Source organism: Bubalus bubalis, chromosome 19 (assembly GCF_019923935.1).
Source record: "Bubalus bubalis isolate 160015118507 breed Murrah chromosome 19, NDDB_SH_1, whole genome shotgun sequence".
Classification (NCBI taxonomy): domain Eukaryota; kingdom Metazoa; phylum Chordata; class Mammalia; order Artiodactyla; family Bovidae; genus Bubalus; species Bubalus bubalis.
The window spans coordinates 66,350,010-66,377,329 of NC_059175.1; the positions used below are offsets into that span (position 1 = coordinate 66,350,010).

Below are 27,320 nucleotides of genomic sequence, written 5' to 3' on the forward strand. Positions count from 1 at the left end.
CCATGCTGATGGGCCCAGGACAACGTGGTGAACCAACATAGAGTGACACTGAGGCTGTGGGGCCGGGCCACAGGGGCAGCGAGCTGAGGGGGCCCTCCAGACGGTTGACGCCAGCACATGGTGCCCCAGTAGAACACAGAGCCCCGTCAGACAGCACCAGCACCCCCTCACCGTCCCTAAGCCCCCCGAGACCCAGCTTATAACTGAGGAGACTGCAGTCTCTATAGCCCACACCCCAGGCTCCCAGCGTGGCCCGCCTACTAAGTCTCTGCCCCTCCAGGAGGCCTCGGGCATCTGGAATCACGCTGTCCAAGCTGGTGCAAAGAGTGCTGTGGGCAGAGACCCCCTTCCGCCCCTGAATCTTCCAGGCGGCCCTACAGCTCCACCTGCGGGCCATCCCTACCTCTTAAACCCAGCAGCTGTCCTCTCAACTGGACCACCCAACGCCCTCCTCCAGCCCGCCCTCCAGAGCTGGCCACAGGGGCAGAGGAACCTTCCCTCTGCCCCTCCAGCTAGCTCCTGCACCCTACTCAGGCCGCCTCCTGTGCACCCAACGCACCCAGCTCCCCCAGGCCACTCGAGTCCTGGCCCAAGGCCACCCGAGGCACCCTGCTCAGGAACATGCACCCGTCACCCTTCACCTCCGGAGAATCTCACGGGCAGAGGGGCCTGGTGGGGTCAGAGTGGGACACGACTCCAGTGGCTTGGCACACATCCTGCACCCCCAGCCCCAGCTCCCTTCTCCGCTGAGGTCGTGGGCCATCAGCTACCCTCGGAGGCTTTCTACGACCTCACAGCAAGGGGGGTGCCTGAGGAGCCAGGCCTGGTGTCTGCAGACTGCCGCTCAGAGCGTCTTCAGAAGAAGCCTCCTCTGGAAGGACGTGAAGGCACGCAGGGCCCATGACACCGGCCCGACAGCGCCAAGTTCCATGCACGATGGCTCTGGGGCATCAGGCCAGAGGCCTCGGGCCGAGGCCAGTAACTCAAGGGAGTGGGAATTTTCATAAATTTCCTTCTATGTTCTAATCATAAGCTACATTTTAAGCCACATTATGATTATCGGTGGTTTCAAATGTGCTATTTTGAAGTCGTATAGTGTTGACTCAAGAGTGAAAGGTGGAACAAAGGATTCTGATGGGAAGTTAAGCGCCATGGACATCGGCTTGTCAGAAACTACACACAAAGAGCATCAATAAACGGCTCTGGCTCATCCTGTCACCTAGCCCGGGACAGGGCTCTCTCCCGTGGCCAGCCTGCAACCTCACTGGATTCTGAGTTCATGAACCAATGACAACATGACCACTGGCTGTCCGGCCTTGGACAAGGCAAGAACAAAGCCTGCAGAAGGCAGCCCGCCCCCGCCTTGAAAGGAAAAGGCACACACACAGCCACCACCTGGTTTCCCAAGTTTATTAAAAATCAAAGAATAGAAAAACTTCACATAAAAATATGTCAATTTTAGCTTCCACATTGTTGTTCACGCACAAAAAAAATCGAAACATGATATATCTTGTTGCCAGCCCGCAGTGTGTGGCCACAGGGAGCCAGGCCAATTCATCCGCTCACCGTGACGGGCTGGAGCCTGGCGCCCAGGCCTGGGGCTCCGTCCTGGGGCCACTGGCGATGCTCCTGCATCCCCGCCGCATTTCTTGAGTGGGGGGTTACAGTCAATATTGCTAATGCGTAGAGATTAGTACAGGCCTACGTATCAGTTTTTATAAATATTTCTTTATCAATAGGTTCACAATTTAAATATCTTTAAATATTTTTGATAACCTTGGATCATCACGAACCGCAGACAAACTGTGCTACTTGGCTCGGGAGCCCCCCAGGGAGCCCGCAAGCACGTCGGCCCCTCTCCACACCAGCGGGCCAGGCCCGCCTTTCGGGGGCCACAGACACGGTGGGGCGTGTAGCACTCGGAGCCCTCGAGAACGCCCCGCTTCTGCACGCCACCGGGGTCATGGCAGTAAGCTTCTCATCCCGCTTCTCGCTAGTGGACTTCAAAGACCATCCCACCTGTAGTGTAGCAGGGTCAGAACCCCGTCTTAAAAATGGGAACTGGATGACCCAGGAGAGGCGCCCACCTCCCGGGACACCCGCGGCACTCGGGAAACTCAGGGTGAGGCAGGGTGGCTGCGCCGGTGTTCGGGATGGGTAACAGAGACAGTGGTTGTCGTGGCAGAACACACTTGCAGAGGATGCTTCTTGGGTCGGGCGCCGGCCACTCCGGCCCGACACTGGGCTGTGCTCTCCAGCGATGTGTTAAAAACCCCCCACGGCACGCCAAGCAGCTCAAGTACTTCTCCTATAGTTGCTCTTAACAGAACGAATGCATACCGCTACAGATTCCACAACGGAATCAACAGAACTCCTTTCTCCACATTCCTAAAACTGGGTACCATTGTCTGTGATGACGCTCGCCAGACCCATTACGACAGGCTGTGTGACTAAAACCTGAAGCGTTTCACGGTTCACGCTTGAGATCTTATCACGTGACGACCTTTTCTCCCTGCAGAAAGTTATACTCTGGCACTTTAAATGCTGGGTCTGTTGTCTACAGTTTAAAAGAACCAAACCCAAAACATTAAAACTCCGAGGTCAGAGCAGGACCACAGACAGGCCGGACGGCAGAGCCGACAGGCAGCTGGTCAGAATGTTTAGGAGCCGAACCCCTGGGGGAGCAGGGACTCGGCTCCTTCACCACAGGCTGAGAGGCCTCACATCTGATCTAAAGGAACATAAAAATTACCCAAGCCCCTCATTCGTGGTGTTCACAACAACGCTCATCAGACATCCAGCCAACACGATGAACCCAACTTAGAAAATGCAACTCGGGAAAGGATCTAAGCTTGTTTAAAAAAATTCCCTCCTCCCTTCAATATAACTTATGTGAAAATATGAAATTAAATAAAAAATATCTGAGTTATTGCACAAATCATAAGTTTTCAATATTTACATAGAAAAACAGTTCTGAAATTTGAAACAAAACGTGAGGGCAGTAAAACAATGATGATCTCCCAAGAAATAATGGGGTTCGCTCTCCGCTGCTCCAACAACGTGAAATGAAAGTACCCAACCCGCAGGGCAGGCATGGTGCCGAGAGGCGCCCAGACCCTGCGCGGCCCCGGTTCCCTGCAGACCCGCTCCGGCCTTGAAGGAGACGCCTAGGAGGCAGCAGACAGCATCCACGTCTAATAAGGCTTCACAGACGACACAGGGAGCTGCTCTTGAGGACGTGACCACCACACGGGGACATGCAGCGTGGCCGGCCGGGGCTGGTCTCCGGTCCCGGGGCCCCGCGGCCGCCCGGCTGCAGTCTGCAGGGCAGGCCGGGCGGCACCGCCAGGAGCATTACCTGCTGAGACTGACAGGCAGGCTGTCCCTCGTGTGTGTGTGTTTCTTCCTCCTCCAGCCGGTGCGGTTGTACTGGTGGTGGCCCCGGTTGCCCACAGGAGGCCGCACGCCGCCAGTGCCCACCGAGCTGTAGCTGCCGCCCTGGCCGTGGCTGTGGGAGCCCTTCATGGACAGCTTCATGCCGCTGTGCTGCTGAGGGGACCGAGAGGGACGCGGCTCGAGGCCGGCCTGGACTGACCCCCACCTGCAGCCCTGCTCCCCCACGGGCCAAGAGCCTGGACCCCGGCCATGGCTCTTCCCGACATCCTGGCCTTTTTCCTGAACTGCGTTTCTAACGTGTAGGGAAGACTTAGAAGGGCCCCAGGGCAGTGGACCCACGCCCCCAGGACCCCAGGCACCAGAAAGCCCAGCCCAGTCCAGGGCGCCCCCAGCAAGACCAGGGGCAGTGCAGTGGTGGGGGGGGCGACACCGTGGGCAGCGTCATCGTTCCTGCTTCATCATTTGCTTTCTGAAAACCAAAGTTCCTACCGTGGAAATTCATAAAAAATGGGAAACATTCTTTACTTCGAACTTAACTTTTATGCTAACAAATTCAATGAATTAAACTACACTAAACTTTAAAATAATTTAACGCTTTGCTTGTCACAGGGAAAGCAAACACGAAGCTGAATGATCAAGCTGCCCCTTGAGAACAAAGAGCATGTGTGGACCCCCTCTGTGGAAAAGGTGCTCAGTGCAGGCCGACCGCCAGCCTGCGGGTGACCAGCCCTGGGCACTGGGGCCATACCTTGTGATACAGGTGGGGGCTGGAGAGCGGGTTGGGGGACGCAGAAGGGATGGCCGGGGAGGACACGTGGTGGACGGCCTTCAGCGCCGGAGCAGCTTCGATGCCCGCCTGTCTACAGGGCACGGGGGCCACGCCGAGTGTCGGGGGCGGGATAGTAAACCTGGTCTGGGGGAGAGGACCAGAGACGGCATGAGCGCCCACGCAATACAGCTCTTACCAGGAGCCCCGAGAAGGGCCCCACTCACATCTGGCTCCTCAGTCTGTGTGACTGCAACCTCACAACTGGCTCCTCAGTCTGTCTCTGACTACAAACTTACAACAAACTCCAGTCTATGTCTGACTACAACCTCTTGACAGGCTCCTCAGTCTGTCTGACTACAGCCTCACAACAGGCCCTTCAGTCTATGTCTGACTGCGTCACAACAGGCTCCTCAGTGGGTCTGACTACAACCTCACAACAGGCTCCTCAGTCTGACTACACCACAATAGGCTCCTAAGTAGCTCTGACTCAGTCTATGTCTGACTACCACCTCACAACAGTCTGCTCTGAAGCATAACAACAACATGAAGGATGTCCAGTCACCCAAGCCATTAGGTTTTGGTGACCATAAAATTCAAGAGAACTACAATTATCAGAGAAATTGCCCCTTGAGTCTTGGGATAGCGCCCTGGGTCAAGCGGGTTAAGAGGCCCCAGGCCAGTTGGAGTGAAGGCCTGCAGACGGGATGACCCCCACTTCCGCTCCCCTCCCATTTCTGCAGCACCTTCCCATCAGGGCAGAGGTGCTGGCTCGGGAGCCCCTCACCTGCTTTTCCAGACCCTCTCTGCTCTCATCTTAGAACTGTCCGCATTAGCCCCCGAGACCTCAGGAGGGTGGCTGTGGCCTCCTGGGCAACAGCTGTGGCAGGAGCTGGCCTCGGGGATGGCACCCCTTCCTCACGCTTCCTCCCTCCCAGGGCCTCTCTTCAGTGGGGGCTCTGTGCCCCCAGGGGCGCAGAGAAGAACCCATTCCTGGGGTCTCTGACAGCTCTGTGTCCTGGCTGTTAAGTCTCCACTGCATCCTGATCGGGCAGACTTCAACACGAGTGAGGCACTCAAGAGACCATGCACGTGAGGGTTTGCAAGTGGGATTTCCCTCAGTCACTTCCCCCACTGGAAGAGACATTTGCAGTTTGGTGATAAAATGATAAGTGAGCTTTGAGCTTTTTGTCTTAAGCCTTGAATGACGACTTCCCGGGTTGCCCAGTGGCTCAGACTCCACGCTCCCAAGGTTGGGGCCCAGGTTTAATTCCTGATCAGGGAGCTAGATCCCACATGTCACAACTAAGACCCAGGGCAGCCAAGTAAAATAAATAAATATATTGCTTTTTTTTAAGAAAAACCCCTTAGTGGCCTTAGCTTTTGCCTATCTGTGCAGGTGACAGAAAGGACCAGAGGGAGCACGTGGTCCTGACGCCACCCAGGAGGTGCACGGGCAGCACCCGCACACAGCTCTCGAGGGAGCCGGGCCCGAGCAGAGGCCAATCCTAAGTCTGTCTGTGGCGCCCTCACCTGCGTGTGGGCACTGCCTCCTCCTCGTCCAAACTGCAGGCACTGCCTCTGTGGTTCTTACTTGCTAAGGTACCAGTGAAAGATTCTGGGGGCTCTGCTGATGGCCATCACTGTGCGTCCCGCGCCTGCTGCCTCCGCACCCCCTTAGCCTGGGGTGTGTCCTGAGAACACCCTACCTACAAGGGGAGCCCAGAATCACAGAGAAACGTGGGGACACGAGGGCATCCCCATCACCTTCTGCTCAGATCACAACTGCTTGTGAAAGCCGACTCTACTTCAGAAGTGCATTAATGTGATGAGTTTCATACACATGGAGTTGATGTATATTTGGAAAGTAACTACAAATCTAAAACATCAAAAACTACCTCTAAAAACTACCTTTTTAAAACACCCGGGTTCTAAAAACAACACGGGTGTACTAATTTTGTCTAAATTTTTTGAAAAAGGACATACTATAATAGAAAAAATTCTATAAATTGTATGTAGTGAATGATGCGGAGAAGTCAAAGTTGGTATCAAATCTGAGTAAGAGTGCAAACAATGAGATTCTTTGAGGAAATCGAGGACCGTGTCCTTCTCGGCTGAGGGACGGCACCAGGGGCCCTCTGAGCACGAGCCCAGGACAGCGGCTCATGCTGAGCGCCAGCGTCACTTGCAGAAAGACCACGTGGACCTTGTCAAGCAGCAGCTCTGGGCCCACCCAGAGTCCCCTGGTGCAAACACAGCATATGGTGAAGCTCAAGAACATGGACCTCTGCAGGACGACAGGACTCATGTTCTATCAACCCACCAAGGATGAGAACGGCCTACAGGACAGACGTATCTGTTCCAAGAACGTCTAAGGTTCTCTCTCTAATCTAACGCTGTCAGTCAGGCCTACCGCGCACAGCACCTTGGACCTGGTCCCAGGCCGTCACTGGGAAGGGCCCAGCCAGCCGCATACCTGCGTGTTCGTTGTCATGACCAGCGTCCTGGACGTGGTGGACTGAGGTTTGCCACTCGCCATGGGCAGGGCGGCGGGCAGGCTGGCCAGCAGGGGGGTGGGCGCCTGGAGGCTGAACTGGTACACACTGGGTGTGGTGCAGGGCGGCGTGTCTGAGTCCTGGGGGGACAAGAGGAGGGCTGCACCCGAGGCTTGTGCCCCTCAGAGCTACAGGAGTGGCCACAGGCAAGCCCCAGGGCGTCCCAGAATGCAGGCACCCCCCCACCCCCACCCAGGGCTCCTCCCGGTCAGGTCAAAACTGAAGAACATCATGGAATCGCAGCTGAGACACCCGACTGCTGGTCTTATCTCCCCATAAGTTTGTACACCACGACCCCCGGCAGCCCCCCGGCTCAGAGGGCGCCACTCACAATGTCGCTGCCAGAGAGAGAGGACACGGAGGAGGCGGACGAGCCGGACGACCGGAGCTGTGGGCCAGGCAGGGGCAGGGTCAGGCGCGGGCCCAAGGGAGGCTCGGGGTCTCGTGGAGGAGGCTGGCCCCCCTCGCAGGCGCCCGTCCGCTCCGCGGTCTTCACCCTGTTGTCTGTGGGGGGAGGTGGAGCCGTCACGCCCCTCAGCCCGCGGCCCCACTGTGCCTCTGACGCTGCGCGTGAGGCCAACAAAGCCAGCTCCTAATTTCACTTCATGTCAATTAATTTTTTAAGCTACATTTCAGCCACTGGAGCACACTTAACTATGTTCGAAACAACACGGGTGTACAGCTCCACCTGTGAGTTACACAGAGCCTGGCCCTGAGGCGCTTCAGGGGTGAACATGCACCGCACGCGGAGGACACGGCGCTAGAGACCCACAGCTTTGGGTGCTGACTACCCGTTCAGATGACAGTATGCTGAGCACTCAGTTGAATAAAACAGACTACTAAAATTAATTTCACCTGCTTTTTTCCACTTATAATGCAGTTCCTGGGAACTTCAGAACTTCCATGTGTGCACAGCACTGGCCTAAACCTTACAGCTTTAAACTCTTACAGGAAACAAGCTGCTTTCTTAGTGTTAATGGTTTGTTACTAAAAGACAGACACTGCTGCGCAAGCGCGTCAGGACATGCAGAGCCACGGGAGGGGGCCTCTCACCGGGGTCTGGTGGCACGTGGACCCTGCCGCCCCACTTCTCCTTGATCCACGTCCGGTAGTCGATCACCTCCTGAGTCACCTTGATGATCCTCCCTAAGGTGCTGTGGAAGGGAAAAGGCACGCGGGCGTGAGTGCAGCACAGAGCGTGCCGTGGAGCCGACCGTCCTATCCAATAGCCACTTTACATCCCAACACCGAACTCTGCTGAGGGAAAGCTGGGGCAAGCTAAGGTAATCTTACGGCTGACTTCTGTTGTTTGAATCCAAACCTACACGGTACATACTAAGTGGGGGCAGGGATGCACAAGTCCTGGAACCTCCATCTGTCCACAAAGGACCGCTGAAGTCCCCGCCAGGTAGGGAAGCCGGCCCCAGCCCCAGTGACCACAGGGGCCCTGCCCTGTTCCCACCACACGGGGGACACAGAGTGCCCAGAACAGGCCCAAAGTTTTGCCCCCAGACACCCAGGAGACAGAAGCCACAGAGCCCTGTGCCCCCACCACCAAGCCGGCCTCCGAGTCCGCGTCCTCCATAACCTCTGAGGACGGACGTACTGGCCCAGCTTCAGCAACCTCCTGTGACAGTCATCGCCCCTGCCTCTCACTTCCCCTCAGCTTGTCCCTCCATCCCAGCCCCACCTCCACGGGCACATACTCTGCGGTCAGGAAGAAACACTTCTCACCAGTAAAAGTGCACACCAGAAAAGTGAGCGCTCAAAACAGGGGCACGAAGGACCAGTGTGCAGGGAGGGGGCTGGGGGCAGGACGTGTCCCTCAGGGCCGACCGGTGTGCAGGGAGGGGCCTGGGGGTGGGACGTGTCCCTCAGGGCCCGACACCCACCTCTTGAGGGCAGCCGGAAAAAAAGCATCACACTCTACAGCTTTAAAAGCCAGAAATGACCTCCCCAAAACTAATACCCTGGGAAAATCCTAGCTCTCTAAATGAAAACCTTTCACCTCTTGACCACCATGACCACCCTGAGCCCCTGAAAGGCCTTCCTTTCCCAGCATTCTCAGGTTCTCCTGAAACAGGGCGGCAAACTCCGTGGAGGCAAACGACGGGAGCCACGGCCCCAGGATGGGGTACCTTTCGGAGTCTCTGTTGGGGTAGGACCGGGCGAGCGGCGACACGGCGTGGCTGAGGACGATGTAGGCGTAGTCGAACACCTGCTTCACCTGCATGGCCCCGTAGGAGCTCCGGCCCACGTCGTTCCCTGAGACGAGAGAGCCCGTGTCAGAGGTGCGGCTTCTCGCATTTGCAGACAGCAAATAAAATGAAGCGCACTGAAGTCATTAAGGGAGTCCAGGTAAGGAGCGGACTTTGTTGGAACGGCAGACTTTCCAAGTTCAATTTACATGTCACTCATTCCTCAAGTTCAAGTGGGGGTGTTTTTCTTAGGAAACATATCCTTGAGCACCAACATTTTCTCTTTTCCAGGTTTAATCATGTAGCCACTCAGTAACTGTGTGGGTTTTCCTATTTCAATTACATTTCAGCGAACGCTGAAGACAAAGGAACTGCTGGCCACTTAGCTGACCAAACGCGGACACACCAGGGCTGGAGGCCTGTCCTGGGGGAGGGAAATGCACCGCTGAGAAAGCGCCACACAGACCACGCGACCACAGAGGAGAGTCTTTCAGAAGACAAGAAATAAATGTCATACCCCAGGAGCCACAAAACAAAAACCATAAATCTGAGGGTGCTGAAAAACATATAAGGAGCTAAACACTAAAAAAATACCAAATATAATGCAAGAGACAAAAGGCTTCCCAGGTGGCGCTAGTGCTAAAGAACCTGTCAGCCAATAAAGGAGATAAAAGAGATGCAGGTTTGATCCCTGGGTCGGGAAGATCCCCTGAAGGAGGACATGGCAACCCACTCCAGTATTCTTGCCTAGAGAACCCCATGGACAGAGGGGCCTGGCAGGTTACAGTCCATGGGGTCAGAAGGAGTCAGACACGACTAAAGTGACTTAGCACACACGCACACACACAAATAATAAAAAATACCAAACACAGGTGCAAGAGACAGAAGTACAACATGTCAACAAAGAAAGACTTCCCTGACCACAGAGGACCTTACAAAACCAGGGAGGACAGTGCAGTGGACGGACGGACAAAGCACGTGAGCTCACACAAAACACCACGCAGGGGCTCTGCACCTGGAGCAGACCATCTCACCACCCAGCCTGCTGCCTGCTGCCTCTGACTTTATCACCCACAAAGAGCGGCGTGTCACCCAATAACCCTCCACAGACACCTGTGGGACTGACAAGTAACCATGCGTTTCACCTCAGCCATTAAAGAAAGTGCAGGAAGTGAAAATGGACATGCCTGGCCTTATCAGGTAGGCAAAGATTTCAAAGACGGCCAGCAAAGGTGCGGGAAACGCACCTTAACCTGGGCTCTGCAAGAAGCCAGTCTTACACTGGAACCTCCCTCTGCGCACAGAAGAGACTCTTAGGTTTACTGTTAAGTAAAACCGAAAGCGGCAAAGTTGTCTGTATTATGTGATGCCATCCAGTTAACTGGAACAGGAAATGCCAACCGCTCCAGTATGCTTGCCTGGAGCATCCCATGAACAGAGGAGCTTGGTGGGCTACAGTCCACAGGGTCACAAAGAATCAAACAGGACTGAGCACACACGTCCAATCAATAAGGAGGCAATATTCAATGTTAATATCCACACAGGGAAAACCGGAGAAGAGCGTGCAAAAGGGGAGGGGATTATGGCACACTTCACTTTTCTATGTGACAAGCTTCTGGGAAACAGATGCTTTATGACGGACAGGTAATACATTTCCATTCAGAAAAAAACAGAAATTTTTTTCTTAATTCACACTTTCTACATTTCTCTGATTACAGAAAGTAAACTAAGTTGCAACTTTACAGTAAATTATTTAGAAGTATTAACAAGGAATTCTGACGTGCCAACCCTGACCCCAGTAGTACAGCAGGACTCTACACGAGATCCAGTGACTGCCCGTGGCTGGGCGCCTGTGAATGCTCCCCGGCTGGCATCGGCGGGCAGAGCACAGTGCCTGTAGACAGGGGCCCGCGCAGAGCAAGGGTCCTTACCAGGCAGCAGGGGGTCCTCAATGCACAGCATCGACGGTCTGTACCCGCTGGTCATGGCTTTCATGATCTCCTCTTTGGCGATATAGGCACCTCCTTCTTTTATTCTAATACCAGTTTTCAAGTAATTAAAATTTCTTCCATAGAGTTCAAAAAATTCCACAAGCAGCATCCCAAGGTTCTCATCTGCTCTCCGGGCGTCAATTCTCGGATGCAGCTGTGAAAGCAAGGCACCCTGGTTTGTGTGGATTCTGGACACTGCAGACACCGCACACGCAGTGAGCTCAGACGGCCGACCCAGGACGCAGTCAGGGGCCCTCGTCCACCCACCACCACCAGCAGCCAGGAGGCACCACCGGAGCCTGGATCGCTTGTCAACCAAGGGTGTTCAAGAGAAAAAAGATCTGCTCATCTGAATTTTTAAATTATACTCCAATCCTTTGAAATTCAGAAGCCACACATTGCTACACAGACATCTGATTAACCCCAAATTCCCGAACAGTGGTAGGTGAGTGGACCATATTCTGTACAATTCAGTCACCTAGATGGTGGAGGCAAATATATAGATTCTAGTATTAATTCCGTTATTCTGAAATGCAACCAGCAGGGGGCAGTGTGAGCCTGAAGAGCATCACTGCTCAGAATAAAAGGCCTAACTCAACGGCCACCAGCTCTGTGCCAGCATTTACGGCCAACTCGCCTCACTGGCCGGCACACAGCTTAGCCTCAGCCTCAGCTCCACTCCACCTGTCCCTGCAGCAGCTAATGGATTTATTCTGAAGCTGAGCCCCTGTCTACTGACCCTCCTGAGTGTCATTAAAAGGCTCAGGAATCTGAGGGCACGGCCCACTGTGACAAGTTAAACCAAACATTCAGCTTGCCGGTCCTGCCAGTGCCCCGCGAGCGCATGCGGCCATCCCACTGGACGCAGCAAACAGCACCACCCGTGCTGCTGGACAGTGACGGTTGGCAAGAGGACCATCGAGTCCAAGTCCCAGCAGAAGCACGGTGGCTGAAAGCGCTCAGAGCGCAGCGGCCGTGGTGCAAGCGCGGCTCCTAGGCTGCAGGCATGTCCGGGCTCAGGAGCCCTCACGCAGGCTCAGTGCCGTGGTCCTGCTGCTCTCCGGCCTTCTCCCTCCTCTGTTTCCCCGCCTGAGCGCTACCCAGGCCAAGCAAGTGAGCCACGACCTCCGTGAGCCCCGGCATGGATCAGACGACGCAGTGGGCACAGCGCAGAGGCAGGAAGGGCCGGGCACCAAGGGGGTGGAGCTGACAGTGGCCACCTCGCCCAGGCCCGGGTAGCCTGCGCAGGGTCACTGAGCCGGGCACCCGGCATCACGAGAGTGGGCAGTAGTCACGCTACAAGGCTGCCGGGACAGTTCAGGTAAGCGGGAGGAAATAAATTAAGGACACAGCTTATGCTTAGTTCTAAAAAAAAAAAAGGCCCAACACCTCGGGCAGAAGGGCTCTAAGGGCAGCGTGAGGGAGGCGCAGCGAGGAGCAGCAGAGAGAGCCCCACCTGCCCGTGGGCCCTCACGGGGCCTCCCCAGAGGCACGCCGAGGAGACCCCGGGGTGCAGGGCGCGGGGCCCAGCCGCTCCACCATCAGCAGTGCCGACGGTACCAAGACAAGTCTCAACACAAAACCCTCAGCACCACCACAGACACAGAACAGATGAGCAGCGCTGTGCGGCCAGAACATAGCAGAGGGGCTGACAAGTGTAAATGGCACGATCGTGCCTCGATTCACGCAGAGACCGCACGTTAGAAACGCAGCGTAAGGACAGGTCATCAGCGCGGCACAGCCTTTAATACTCAGGTTTCCTGATAGGTTTTTCCACGCTACTCAACAAAATACGGGCAACAGATAAAGACAAAATACCAACTTTTCATCACTCAGGAAAAAGCTCTTATTTTTTTTTTTCCCCATATGTGGGACTTGACTTTTTTTCTGAGACAAATTTTTCAGTATAAATGACAGTCAAGAACGAAGAAAAGGTTTTCACTGTCTTTCAAGGCATGTCTTTCAATTTTTCTGAACATAGTGTTTCTTCAGGGTTAGGTCAATATATACTTGATTGATAAAATGAGATAAGCCCTCTAACAGTTACAACAGACACAAAAAAACAGATGCAAAGGAAAAAAGTACTGATCAAAACAGTTTCATCATCAAGATTAGAAGTCAATTTCTACTACATCAGAACAGAGCTGGGCAGGGACAGCAAAGACCTGGAAGCCAAGAAGCAACTGGTCAGAACACCAGGGAACAACGACCCCCACGTCAGCCTCAAGGTCAAGGGTTCTTGAGACAAAGCATACTCACCTGCAGAAAGCTAATGGCCATTAAAATGAGGCTGTACGAGCTAATCCCGCCTGTAAAAACTTCATTCAGGTCCCTCTGCAGGAGGAACTGTTTCAGTACTAAAATCAAGTAAGGCAGCAACGAATATTTCTGCAAATTCCAAAAGAAAGACAGCATCTGGTTATTTACTGTGGCTTTGAAGAGTCCACACTGGGCAGACTCCACGTGCGGACAAGAAGCTCACTTCCTCGTCCTGCTCCTCAGGAGGCTTGAGGAGGCCAGGCCTCCTCACCCCATGGGGGCCTGAGAAGAGATCCATGAGGGGCTCACTAGGGCCCTGCTGGGGGCCCCTCCCCAGATGATGGTTTAGTACGGCTGAGACGGGGGGACTGCATGGAGACCCCAGGCCCAGGGGCGCGGGGAGTGAACGGGTGCTTCCTCCAAGTCTCTGCCCCCCTCTCAGGCGCTGAGCACAGGGCTCTGTGGGTGCAGCCGTGGGCGAGGGAAGGTCCCAGAACCAGCAGGCAAAACGCCCACACTCAGGGGCACCCATGAGACAAGCAGTGGGGTGGGCAGCTCACGAGGCAGGAGGCCAGCAGGACGCAACACTGCCAAACGCAGGACAAGGGTGGAGAGTAGGGCGACCGGATCTGCGGAGGGGTGCAGGGGCTCGGCCACCTCCGCCGCGCTTCCAGCTCTGCTGGAGCAGAGGGGACTCTGCGGACCAGCCTGACTGCAGAGTGAGCGGCTCCCGAGGAGCGAGGCCTCAAACTGGGGGCAGAGGCAGGGTCCAGAAAACGCAGCTCTCTGAATGGGGAAGGATGCACCGCTTAACTGCACCACACACCTGGTCAGAGTCCAGAGTCCCTCAGCTCAAGGAACACCTCCCATCCTGAGGCACTGAGACCTCCCCCCAACCCCAGAGAAAGCAAACCTACGCTCCACTATGATGTACTCAACTTGCAAATCAGGCACAACGAGCTGCAGGGATGGCCACTGTGTAATAACTAGAAGGATCTCTATAAGGATACGCAAGTGTCTAAAATTATTAGGAAAGGAAGGCAAAGCTGCGAAACAGCTATGTAATTCCAAAGAAATAACACTCTAAGGTAAATCCATCTGTAACTGTCTTTCTCATTAAAGATTATCATTAGTTTAAAGGTTTCAAGATTTATGAGGGAAACGTCAGCCAACTTAACAAGGCCCTTATCTGCATCATGCTAACTTGCGGTGACAGCACCTTCATGTAATTCTTGATGAACTCCGCTGCCCGCACCCCGGTCTCCATGTTAAAGCTGATGTCGACTTTAACTTCCGTTTCCTGGTCTGTGAGTTTTATAATTGGTACCTGCAGAGATTTAATTTGGGGAACTTGCTTTAATAGGCAACATTGTTTATGGTCAGGTATCAAAATGTTTCCCAAGTTATACAGAGGGTTTTCTCCTTAAACACAAAAGGAGTTGACGCACACACACCCCATACTCATAGGCTAAACCCCCAATCCTGGAAACTAGTAGTAACACTGCCAAACTCACATTCTGGGGGCTGCTCAGGACAGTCAGGCTGAGCCCCCTTGGCTGCTCTGTATGTAAACACCGATGCCTGCTCAGAGGCCAGCAGCCACCCGGCACGAGGGACAGAGCCACAGAGGGGGTGGGGCCACGGAGGGGCGGGGCCAAGACTGAGGAGCATCACGGAGCAGGCCGCTGATACAGGGCTCCTAGGCTGTGCAGAGCTCTGGGTTTGGACAGACCCTGACACACACACCAGCGAGGCCTGGTCATCCACCTTCTGCCTGAGGGAAGTATGTTTTTTCATATGTGGACATTTTTGGAACAGGAAAGGACCAGGCAAGTTTTTCTTTCTGAAGTGTAACTTGGCAAATGGTAACTTTTTCTATGTAATAAATGCCGTGGTTTGATCACTGGGCCCCACTCTCCACAGAGGCAGCCTCTGAATGTGCCCTGCTTCGGGTATGATTATCCCCTCCTTGCACGGCTTCACAAAGGATTACCCAGTCGTATATTTTAGTGCACGACTAAAGAGTCGTGCTTTAAAGTCATGCTTTAACCAGCATCCAAAGAGCTCAGTGTTTGCAGAGTTCAGTGTTTGCAGTACAACATGCACTTCAGACAGTCTCTAAACATACCGTCAGCTAGAAACCCTAACTACAAAACAACACGAGCACATTCACACGAGCAGTCTTCAAACAGAACCAGTCCCAGCCGTAAACCGTGTCAGCTATCCCCACAGCTGCCGGCAGGTGGCCGTGCGCCCCCTGCTCGGGCGGGGCACCCAGCAGCGGCACTCACCGTCGCCTTGTCCAAGACCTTGATGGAGCCTGGCTCGGCCACGTTGTGCTTCCGCAGGGCCTGCTCCAGCAGCTGCAGTGGGGGGCGCTCCCACTTCCCAAAGACCACTAGGTCAATGTCACTGGACAGGAGAGAGGCGAACGTGAACCCCTGCTCCCCTGTCTGCACGGCAACACACCGGCTGCAGGCCCACAGTGCTTCCAGGGCTGACATCATCCCACCAGCCTCTCCCTCTTAGTGAGAGAAAACGAAGTTTGTGAACTACTTGTAACAGGTGGAGAGCAGACGCTGACCGACTCGCCACACCACAAGGGGACTGCGGAGGCCTGGCCCTCCCATATGGACACCTGCGGTGGATCCAGCTCCCCACCAGCCTCGCCAATGCCACCCCAAAAATCCTGAGGCTGCAGTCTCTTTAGTCTCCGAGGATTAAACTGGCTTAGCAGAATGCAAGTTTTTAATAAAATGATGCACGTAAAACTAGACATTAAAAAACCCTTTATGAGGAAACGCTGGAGAATGGCTTTAAAATGCAAACACCTGTTTGATGTTTTCTATCAATTAAAAATCCTCACAAAATCCTATTCAAATGCAATTTTGCTTGAAGTTTCATTAAGATGTAAAAGCAACTTTTCAAAAGCATCCAAAGAGCTCAGACTGTTTCTGCTGCACTTGCTCCACGGCTCCCATCTTTCCCATCCCCTCCTTTCTCATCTTCTCTGCAGCCCATCCCAGTAAGTGCAAGAGGAAAAAGGCAAAGCAATCAATGATCCTAACAGTAAAGTAAATGTTTGCTTCCTGCAATTTTCCCCCTGTGCTCTGCAGCCTTTTCCTTTAGCTTACATTTCCAGCCTCAGATTTGCACACAAGAAAGCTGCTTTCAACCTTCAGCACGCACACAGATGCCACCCCCTGGCCCCAGCTTCATCCACCACATCCTCATCTGTGCAGAGTGGGCGCTCACCTGGTGGGAAGGTAGAGACCGGTGCTGAAGCTGCCGAATATCTGCACCTGCAACAGAGGGTGCCGCTCAGACCCGGGACGAGCGGGCAGCACCCGCCGCCACTGCTCACTCGGCTCCTGCCCGGGGCCCCACTGACTGGACAGCATCCTCTCAAGCCTTAAGTTAAAAGCCTACCCCAAAAGGAATTCTCCAAAGCTCAGAATCAAAGGACGAAACAGCCCCTTGCAGCGCCCACAGCCGCATAGCGCTGGTGTCCAGGCTGTGGACAGCACAGCGCTCTGTCCCAGGGCACCCAAGGGCAGGGATGAAACTGCTGCGGTGGGGACGGGGACACCAGGGCACCAGAGGGCCATCTCCCACTGCCCCCCACATGCCCAGGGCCCACGGAACGCCTCCATGAGCACATGTGGTTCATTCACTGGGGAAGCGGTTTGCAAGCAAACACTTCCAGGGTTCACACAATGGAACCCTGCTACGCAGTCTGATGCGGGAAGGGGTAAACTTATCTTAGGGTAAACTACAAACAAGGAAAATAATCACAAGATTCCAAAAAAAAAATTCCCCAAGGCAGACAGTCTTCACACTTGAAGACGTCAGAAACTCAGAACCACCAGTGGGGCTGGGGGGTGGCGAGCTGAGCAGAGCCCTACCCCCAGCCCGGGTTCCCGGGGTCCCCCTCAGCAGGGGCACGTGCGTCTACAGGTGAGGTCGCCGCCCTCCCAGCACCGCAGCAGGGGGCCCAGCCCGCCGGGTCTGCACAGGCCTGCAGACAGGGTGCCCGCAGTGACACGGCACGGCGCATATACCCACATCGGCCGTCGGCCAGAGGTCCTTAACCACGGTCTCGATCCTCCTCACCACTTCTCTTCTCATGGCAGCTTCTTCAGGACAAGGGGACATGAAGTTATAAAAGTCAATTATTTCCTCGTGAAGTCTAGCGGACAAAAGAGAAACACACTGGAGTTACCATTAGATGCAACCACATGTCTCGCTCTGTTATCAGATCAGCTTGACACTAAAGCGTATCTCTGGCCACTTAAAATCCAGTTTCTTGTTTCCTCTTGAGAGTGCAGGGTGAGATGACCCCTCTGTGGGGATGCAGTATGGTTCAGCACCCCAGAGTAACACGAGCGCATCGCACCAAAGCTTCCGACTGGCATCTAACGTCTTATCTGAAAGAAACGTCCCAGTGACTTGACGTTAAGAAACTGAGAAGATGAAGGGTGCTCCCAACGGAGGCAGGGCAGGGACCCCAGTTACCCAGGGGTCTCACCTCAGCCAGGTGTGCTCCAGGCCCAGGGGCGCCCTTACAGCAGGCTCTGAGACAGGCCAGGCCAGGAGAAGACACCTGACCTCAGGAGCCTAGCAGGCCCGAGTCTCAGCAGCCAGGTCTGCCCGACCCACTGAGACAACTCCCTGGATCAGCAACAAGGGCCCAGGCCACGACTCGGGAGCCAGCGACCAAGGTGTGAGGGACACCAGTCAGTTCAGCCCTCCCCGACTCCTTCGTTTGTAACAAAGATATAAAATAAAAAGCAGTGGTTTGAGGAGAGACTGGCGGGCTCCAAAAGCCACCTCATACACCAGCCCCCAGAGTCACTTCTCTGCCAGTCCCCTGGGCGGGCAACATAGGGTCATCGTTCTGCTGGAAGGAAGACATGTCACCCTCAGTAACTTGGCGGGATTAAAGATAAGGGAGCAAATAACCTACTCCCAGAAATCTACTTGGTTCCCTTCCAAGTTTGATTACTAGTAAGGAAAAGGCAATGGCAACCCACTCCAGTACTCTTGCCTGGAAAACCCCATGGATGGAGGAGCCTGGTAGGCTGCAGTCCATGGGGTCGCTACGAGTCAGACATGACTGAGCGACTTCACTTTCACCTTTCACTTTCATGCATTGGAGAAGGAAATGGCAACCCACTCCAGTGTTCTTGCCTGGAGAATCCCAGGGACGGGGGAGCCTGGTAGGCTGCCGTCTATGGGGTTGCACAGAGTTGGACACGACTGAAGCGACTTAGCAGCAGCAGCAAGGAAAAGAAGATAAAGTGAAATTCATTCAGTAATAATATCAACATCAGCTCAATAGTGAGCAAGACAGTCCACCTGAGAGCAGGCACGACTTGACGGGGCCATCTGGTGCCTAGCCACGAAAGTGAGGCCAGACGGCTGACATCTCGTCCTCCACCAACTCGGCCCACAGCAGCTGTGGCCCTCTCGCCCGCAGGAGTGCCTCCCCACAGCCCACCTGCGCTGACAGTCCTAGGACTCAGTTTACAAGCGACGTGAAGCCACTGAAGCCCCGACAGGGCGGAGCGAGAGACAAACCCTCAGCACCCTTGTTCACGGCGCATCGGCAGTGTTGGCGAGGCCACCACTGACCGGGGACCTAACTTGGAGCCCACCATGTCTAATTTTCCAAACAAAACATCACCCCAAGCTGCTACTGCTTAAGCCATTAGTCCAGTTTTTAGTCAATCAGAAAAGATAGTAAGTCACACCACACTGAAATGCAATAATTTTACCAAAACAGCGATCAAATTTCCAAGACTTAGGGGGTAAAGCTTCTATCATCTCAACAATGACTGAGAGCCAACAACATCCTGAGCCTTTTCCCGCAACCGTTCCAGTGGCTCAGATGGCACGTCGCGAGAGCTGTGAGCCACAATTCCCCGAGCTCAGCACGGTCATCAGCATGACCAGACGTGCCAGGTGAGTGACCACACCAGGGACCCTCCTGCTGGCAAGGACGTCAGCCCTCGCCCCCAGCACCTGCCAGGAGGCCGCGCGCACCCCTGGGTCACCCGTCCTTCGGTGAGCAGTCGGCCCACCCAGCACCAGGAACACAGGCTCCCCTGCAGCTCAGCGCTGTGGGTCAGAGCAGAGCACAGAGGTGCAGAGACGCTGACGGAGGACACGGGCCTGGAGGAGCCAGGCAACTGGCAGGAAGACTTGGAAGAAGAACAGCAGAGCCGATGTGGTCAAATCCGAGCTCACGTTCCACACATTCAGCATGTGAAAGCATCAGGAGACAGGCCACTCCAACCCCCCAGATGCCACCACAGAGTGGAAAGGACAGTCGCGCGAGACACAGCCACACGCCACCACCCCTCAGCCTCCCGGGGCCTGCCCGCAGGGCTGTGTGTGACCGGCGGCGGCGTCAGACGGCTGTTGACGTGCCTTGTCCCGTTCCGCCGTGAGACACTGAATGCGTGTCTGAGATGCGTGATGAACCGCACCTGTAGATTCGCGACTGCTGTAGCACACGTCAGGAAGAGGCTGCTTGCTTGGCCTCTGGGAACAGAAGGGATCCTGCCGGAGGCCTGGCTGGACAAGAAGGCTCCGGTCCACCCTGGGGCTCTTCCTCTGGGCAGGAAGGGCCCCTCAAGGTACCACTGTGGCTCTGGAATGGGAGGCCCCGTCGGTGCAGAAAGACACGACAAGGTCTGACAACCATCTGGAGAGATTCAGAAAGCCCTGCAGCTGCCTCCTCCGGCTCGGGCTCTCGGAGGAACCCTGAGAGGAAGGAAGCTCCAAGGGCAGGAGAGGGCTGGGGGCCAGGCAGAGCCGCCCCACAGGGCCTGCGGGCAGGAGGAGCAGCATCCCCGCCCCCACTAGGCATGGGGTGGCCAGGAGTCTGGCTTGGCCAGGGAAACACGACCTCCAGGACAGGGCACCTGCTCACAGCCTGTCTCAGTGCTGGCTTGTAGCAGGCACTCCATCAATACGCATGGGATCCATCACGTTTTGATCAAATACATAGTTTGCTGATGACCTCATCACTGAAGACCTGGCCTTCCCTATACAATGTCATCAAAAATGAGCATCCAGAAGGTGTTTGACTTCTGCACTGGATAACTCAATGCATGAGTACAAGTCACTTAAACGGCCAAGTATCCTAGGAAAAGGTACACAGTCCTAAATAAAACAGCTGGGATGCTGTTATTCAATACGGAAATGAGTTTGAGTAAGCTCCAGGAATTGGTGATGGACAGGGAAGCCTGGCGTGCCGCAGTCCACGGGGTCGCAGAGTCAGACACGACTGAGCGACTGAGAGACTGAACTGACACCACAAGAAGCATCCATCAGTCTGAGAAACGCGACCTGTGACGGTCGGGACAGCACACTCCCACACCGAGCGGTGCCGACCACACCAGCATCGGACACACGGCGGGGCCTCCTGACGATCACCGCTTCCGAGAGTGAACACGCGCTCACCTTCAGTTCTCCAAAGGGTTTACAGAACTATGGCCAGGAAGAGGTTTGATCTTTTCTACTCAAGAATGAAAATGAGCATGGTTGTTCTCTTCTCACGCAGCAAAACCTCTAACGAGTCTCAGAGCTGACAAGACCTCTGCGTAAAAACCACACTCAAGTCTCGCATCAGCATGCAGTTTAGTCGTGTCTCCTGGGGCCAGTGTCACCCGTTCCCACACCTCTCAAGGAAATTTCTATGCTGTGACCGTTGCGGGACCATCTCCTCTATCATGAATCAGAGAAGCGGGATCGCAAAACCGGCCAGAGCGATGGTAACCTGGAGGGCCCAGGCGCTTAAAAGATCATGGACCTCCTGCTCCTACAGGTACCAGGGAGCCCCGACAGAAGCCCCAAGGGCCTTCTCAGAGAGTTTAAGGGCGGTGTACCCACAGCCCTTTCGCCTGCCCTTGCCCTGGTCCTGGCACTCTGGGGTCAGGGAACCATCACTCTGTGACTTTCCCTCTCTGCAAACGGAATCCTGACACAGTAGCTAAAAAAAAAAGAAGGCAGATTCCTGCCTCGTTCTACATCTGAAAACGTAATAGAGAGGCAGAGGTAAAGTTTTAAATGAAAATATCAAACAGAAGAAAAATCAAAGGGACCTACCTCAGACTTCCAGACTCCACCACAAACACGACAATCTCAAAGACTGAGACAGCCGAGTCATTACAAAGAAATTCTCTCCAAAACCATGTGGCATGTAAACTGTCAGCTGCACGTGGCAGAAACAGGAAGAATTTGTTCAGAAAGACCAAGGCACTCTCAGACTGAACCTCACACCCTGGGGTCAGCTGATCACGGGTCTGACTGAACGAAGGTTCCCTCACTGAGCCTGAAACACCTGGGCTCTGGCATGCGGCGCGCGCGCGCACGCACACACGCACACACACACGCTCTGTGTTCATGTAACTCAGGGAAAGGTCCAAGAGGCCACAAGCCAAGGCCACCGGGCTTCCTCCTCCAGGTGATCAACAAGCTGGCAAGAGTGACCACCCCCTACTCTATAGACACCTGGGTGCTGCTGGAATTTGGGGGTTTATTAGAATGTACTCATCTACGTATAAATTGAAAAGTGAACAGGACTGCCTTGGTGTCCAGTGGTTAAGACTCTTAAGTTTCCACTGCAGGGGGTGTGGGTTTGGGTCCCTGACTGGGGAACAAAGAACCCACATGCCACATGGTGTGGCCAAAAAATAATTTAAATTATGTATAATTTTAAAAAAATAATAATGTTTAAAAAGTGACAGGGAAAAAAGATGCATTTTAGAGGAAACCCAACTGAGGAAGCACATACAAGTTCACTCATGAGTGTGCTCATTACACCACTAATTGTATTTAACATCCGGAAATAACACTAAATACAACACAAAAAGCGGAACAGGAAATGGCAAGCCACTCCAGTACTCCTGCCTGGGAAATCCCATGGACAGAGGAGCCTGGCGGGCTACCGTCCTTGGGGTCGCCAAGACTCAGACAGCATTGAACCACAACTGTTAAAAGTAAGTGTTATGGTTCTTGATATAATTTATATACACACACACTGCTACATTCACAAAACTGTGACTTAACAGCTCAACAAGACCCTGGTAAACAATGGTACCTGATTAGAGCATTTTCCAAGTAACTGATGTAACTTGTAATAGGGCAAAGACTATTATTCTTCCATTATCACGAAAACGTACTTTTTTCCCTTAACATTTCAATGTGTCTAAAATTGGGATGCATCTTTCAATCAATGGCTGAGCATCAAACCAATTCAGAATTAAGTATTTTTCTTTCTTCACAGCATGTTTCATAACAGTACACCTCTAAGCTGGCTAATGAACAGAAAGTTGTCTATATGAAGTTTATATTTCAATTTCAAATGGGTCGAGTTCCTGCAAGTAATGGCACCTCAAATCCAAAGGAACACGTGAATTAGAAGCTGGCCACAAGGCACCATGGGGAGGCAGAGAAAGCCACAGAGGGTCACGGGGTGTGAGGCCTGACTGTGCCTCTGCAGACATGAGGTGGAGAATCAACTCCAGAAACCTCTTCACAACACAGACCTCACCCTCAGCTAAGGAGACCTGAGTGTCCTTGCCGCCCACAGCAGGGTCTAAAGGGGTCGCCCCACGAGCAGCGGAGCCCGGGACGGCTGTGTGGGGGGGCAGCTCTAGCCTCTGGAGAGGTGCCGTCAGCTGGGACGTGGTGGCAAGTCTTGCTGGCAGGTGCACAGCAGGAACTAGAGGGCAGCCTCACGTCATGTCTGAGAGGCGGGCTCTGACACACTCCAGCCCTAGCGACGGGTCATGCAGACCACACGCGGCTTCAACAGTCAGGGCGGAAGAATCTCAAACAGACACAACACAACGGAGCAAGTCCTGAACTGATGCCCTTCCCGGCTATTTTAAGGAAGACGAAAATGGTGAGACCAGAGTTTTCGGTGAATTTTAATTAAGGAACTGCTAGAAAACAAGCCTCTGAAGCATTATTTAAAAATGTACTTTTAATCTAAGTATTAGAAAATAAGGTTCACTGAAAAATGAGAAAAGACATTTCTTACAATCACTCTCTTGTAAGAGTTCAAACCCACTCAAAAGGTAGCGACTTTTCAATTTTTAGTACCTGTAGTACATTAATTAGCCAAATGAATTTTTGCATTTGTTTCAGTATCTATTTAGTAAATACATGGCTGCTGTCCATATTTATGAAATCCAAGTCAATGAGTGTTTTTAAAGAGCAGAAGACAGAGTATTAAGTTGGGTACCAAACTATGTCATTTCACAGCTGATACAGCTATTCATGAGAACAGATGACCCATTCCAGGAGGAGGATTTTCGCCTGCAGAAGCTGAGCTGGCAGGATTACATGGCTTCCAACATTGGCTAAATCTGAACCAAAGCCAGCGAGGGCTGGCTGGTTCTGAAGGGGGCGCCTGGCGGCAGCACCGCCCCAGCCCAGGGCCCTGGCACCCAGCCCCAGGCAGAGAGGCTCCTTCTCCCACTTCCAGCGCGGCACAGTCTGCGAGTGGCTCCATGGAGACATCTCTGCACTCAAACAAGAGGACAGGCGACGCACCGCAGCAGGCAGGAGACGATTCCACAGGGACCAGAAGCGAGGACAGCGAAACGTGCTTAAACAGTGTAGGCAGGGGCGGGGCAAACGGGAAGGCCCAGTGGCGCGGCTGCTGCAGGTCTGCAAGGGGGGTGCACAGAGGGCTGCCTGTTCCCCTAGATGTGAGATCCCCGTGGCTTTTTCCAAGGAAAGCCACGGTCAGAGGTCAGACTTCATTCACCGCTTAGCAGGAGAAGAAAAACGAGATGAATGAATACGACCTCCTCCAGCTCGGTGACAGGATATTTCGGCGCCCAAGCCCACGAGCGCCGTGCTCTCGGACACTCAGTCATCTGACTTGCCCATCCCGCGCTCCCCACGCCCCAGCCCCCACCCCCACGGCCCCCCTACTGCTGACTACAAGTCACCCTCCCTTTCACACCCTCCATGAACCTGGTCAATTCCAAATGCCTGTGGAAAGCCAGGCTTTTTGATTACAGTGAAAAAGGCAAAAGAACTTACTAGAAGCCATCTTCCACTGTTGATGTATTCTCATTCTCTCCCTCTCCCACTCCTTCCAGCTCTCCTTACAAGCCTTGATAAGCCAGTGGTTTCTCAGAAACCGGAGTGCCCTCCCTCAGCTCCACAATGTTCACGCTCTGCATTTCTGCCACCAACAGCACCTTGGTGTAAAGATCTGGAGTGAACCTCTGGAGTCTTAGAGGAGATTTTCAAGCCACCTGAATGCTCTTACAGCGAGAGCCCGGTGCCCGACCACCCACGGCACAGACAGGCTTGCACCCACCGTGGCTACAAAGCACAGGCTCCTGGACAGACAGACCTGCAGGGGATGCCCAAATGACTTCTATTTTGGGGGTGGACAATCCTTTCTAAAACACAGTTAGTGAGCTAATTACAAATCATTTGCATTTATTTTTAAATAATATTACAGACCAATTACTATCTCTACCAACTATTTAGAACACCGTGAATGAAACCGTCAAAGGTTAACTTTTTAACCTAAGCTCAAAAGTGTAAGGAGACTGAAACCACAAGCCCGTGTGCCTCCAGAGCACTCTGGGTTGTCGCCGAGCCAGGGCTCCCACTGCCCGCCTGCGGGCCGCACCTCGGCCTCGCTGCATCCGCCAGCACCCACCTGTGTCCAGGGCTTCCTGAGAGCACAGCGCTGCAGGAAGCTGTGGAGCCTCCAGAGTGCAGAGGGAGGCCCCAGGGGAGCTGCTGCCAGGGGAGGGTCCTGAGGGCTGAGTGACTGGAGGAGGAGGAGGACGTAGTGACGGACGGGGGGCCCTGGGGCGCCAGGCCAGGCCAAGGCCAACCCAGGACAACAAGAGGGCCAGGCCAGAGGGCTCTGCAGCTCAGGAATCGTCAACTCTGTCACCCAGGTCCATGCAAATTCAGCTCTTGGCAGAAGCAAGCTTTCGGACTTCCCTGGTGGTCCAGTGGTTAAGAATCTGCCCGCTGATGCAGGGCCCATGGGTTTGACCCCTGGTCCAGGAAGACCCCACATGCAGCAGGGCAACTAAGCCTGTAGACCACATGACAGAAGCCAGGCACCTGAGAGCCAGCGCTCCACAAGGAGTAGCCCCTTGCTGGCCACAACGAGAGAACGCACTCTCTCAGCAACAAAGATCCAGCACGGCCAAAAATAATTTTATTATTTTTTTTTTTTAAAAGCAAGCTTTCTCTCTCCTTCCCTCCAGAGATCTGTCCTGGGATGACTCACACAGAACTGCGTGCAGCCGACGTCCAAACACCTGAACTGAAGGGAAGCAGAGGTGCCTCTGTGCAGATCAGGGGAAGCGCCTCTCCCCCCCTGGCAGACCAAACCCAACCATACTGCACACGCCAACCAAGGGCCCTGGGACTCCGAGTGGCCCAAGAATCACAACCATCTCCTCTTCCTCACAGAAGAAAGCAAGAGGTCAGATATCAGAAGCTCTTAATTAATCATGGCAGAGGCAGTTAATTTAAGGCATGTCTTCTCAAACCCACTGCGAGAACAAAAAAGACATGCTAACATGATTTCTACACAGAAAACACTGGTAAGACACCTGAGAGCTTCCCACAGACCAAGACGAAGCCAACCTCAGCATTTCACAGACGTGTGAGCAGAGATTCCGGTGGTTACAACTGCTCAGAACCATCGCTCTGCCGGGATGCACCACAGCCACCAGCTGGAGTAAGCCAGCAAGGAACTCCCTCTCACTAAGCAAGTCCTCAACCCGTCACGGGGCGCAAATGACCAGCGGGGCTCAGCCTCCTGACACTGGGGTCCTGAGGAGCCTGCATGCCCTCCAGGACCCACAGTCTGGAGGAGCTCACAGCCAAGGGGCTGCCAGGGCAAACGGTGCCAAGAAGACCCCTGGCTGAGCCACACGCAACAGCTCGGGACCCCGCCACCCAGCCCTGCATGGCAGTCGCAGCACAGGCCCTTCAGGCCGCAGGGCTCAGAGGGAACTGCCCAGCCCTGCTCCTGGCTCCAGAAGCTGGATCATTTCTCAGATGGAGACAGCTACATCTTCTGTCCTATTTCCAGATGTGCTTACACTCACGAAGGTAAGCTGGGTAATCTTCTGGGCAGCAATACGGTTAAGAGTCTAAGAAGAGGACTACTCTGGGAGACTGCACAGTACTGTCTGCATTGCCCACATTTTCACTAGTGTCTCCCAAGTAGTCTTTGTTGTTGTTCAGCTGCCAGTTAGGGTTCAGCTCTTTGTGACCCCGTGGACTGCGGCTGCCAGGTTTCCCTGGCCTTCACTGTCTCCCAGAGCTTGCTCAAACTCATGTCCATCGAGTCAGTGATGCCAGTCAACCATCTCATCCTCTGTCGCCCCCTTCTCCTCCTGCTCTCAATCTTTCCCAGCATCAGGGTCTTTTCCAATGAGTCCACCCTTCCTATCAGGTAGCCAAAATATTGGAGCTTCAGCATCAGTCCTTCCAGTGAATATTCAGGACTGATTTCCTTTAGGATTGACTGGTTTGATCTCCGTGCTCTCCGTGATCTCCTTGGACTCTCAAGAGTCTTTTTCAGCACCACAATTCGAAAGCATCGATTCTTTGGCACTCAGCCTTCTTTATCGTGGAACTCTCACATCCATACATGACAACTGGAAAAACCAAAACTTTGATTATATGAACCTTTGTCAGCAAAGTGATGTCTCTGCTTTTTAATACACTGTCTAGGTTTGTCATAGCTTTTCCTCCAAGGAGCAAGCATCTTTTAATTTCATACCTGCAGTTACTGTACACAGTGATTGTGGAGCCCAAGAAAACGAGATCTCCCATTGCTTCCACTTTTTCACCATGTATTTGCTATAAAATGATGGGACGGGGTGCCATTACAGTCTTTTAGGCAAATATTATTTGATCAGGACTCAAACCCACAGCCGTGCAGCTCATGATCCTGACCTTCAGCCACAGGCTGGGGAATCACGCTCAGCAAGTCACCCAACACACAGACACGGGCAGAAATATGCACAACAGGCTTTTATAACAAGTGAGAAGGTGTGTGTATCTATTCCTAGTTATTTGAAAAACAATGTACATTAATTTCCATCCTGAAAAACTTTAAAAGAGCTTTTTGAGACAG

At 53.7% G+C, this 27,320-nt stretch overlaps 1 protein-coding gene across 2 annotated transcripts in view; it reads right to left on the bottom strand.

The window, feature by feature from the left end:
• Positions 1-1,395: 1,395 nt before the first annotated feature.
• Positions 1,396-27,320, bottom strand: part of TENT4A (terminal nucleotidyltransferase 4A) — a 41,191-nt gene continuing 15,266 nt past the window's right edge. Inside the window, exons 2-13 of one of the 2 annotated variants that reach the window (XM_025270724.3) lie at positions 17,231-17,354; positions 16,421-16,467; positions 15,457-15,577; positions 14,385-14,492; positions 13,166-13,294; positions 10,847-11,060; positions 8,856-8,982; positions 7,771-7,871; positions 7,049-7,221; positions 6,639-6,797; positions 4,145-4,309; positions 1,396-3,546 (exon numbers count right to left, since the gene is read on the bottom strand). In XM_025270724.3, coding sequence (XP_025126509.3) covers positions 3,355-3,546; positions 4,145-4,309; positions 6,639-6,797; positions 7,049-7,221; positions 7,771-7,871; positions 8,856-8,982; positions 10,847-11,060; positions 13,166-13,294; positions 14,385-14,492; positions 15,457-15,577; positions 16,421-16,467; positions 17,231-17,354 — 1,660 coding nt within the window. In that variant the 3' untranslated portion in view covers positions 1,396-3,354. Of the gene's footprint in view, positions 3,550-4,144; positions 4,310-6,638; positions 6,798-7,048; positions 7,222-7,770; positions 7,872-8,855; positions 8,983-10,846; positions 11,061-13,165; positions 13,295-14,384; positions 14,493-15,456; positions 15,578-16,420; positions 16,468-17,230; positions 17,355-27,320 lie in introns of both variants that reach the window. The other variant, XM_025270723.3, reaches the window with a different exon arrangement.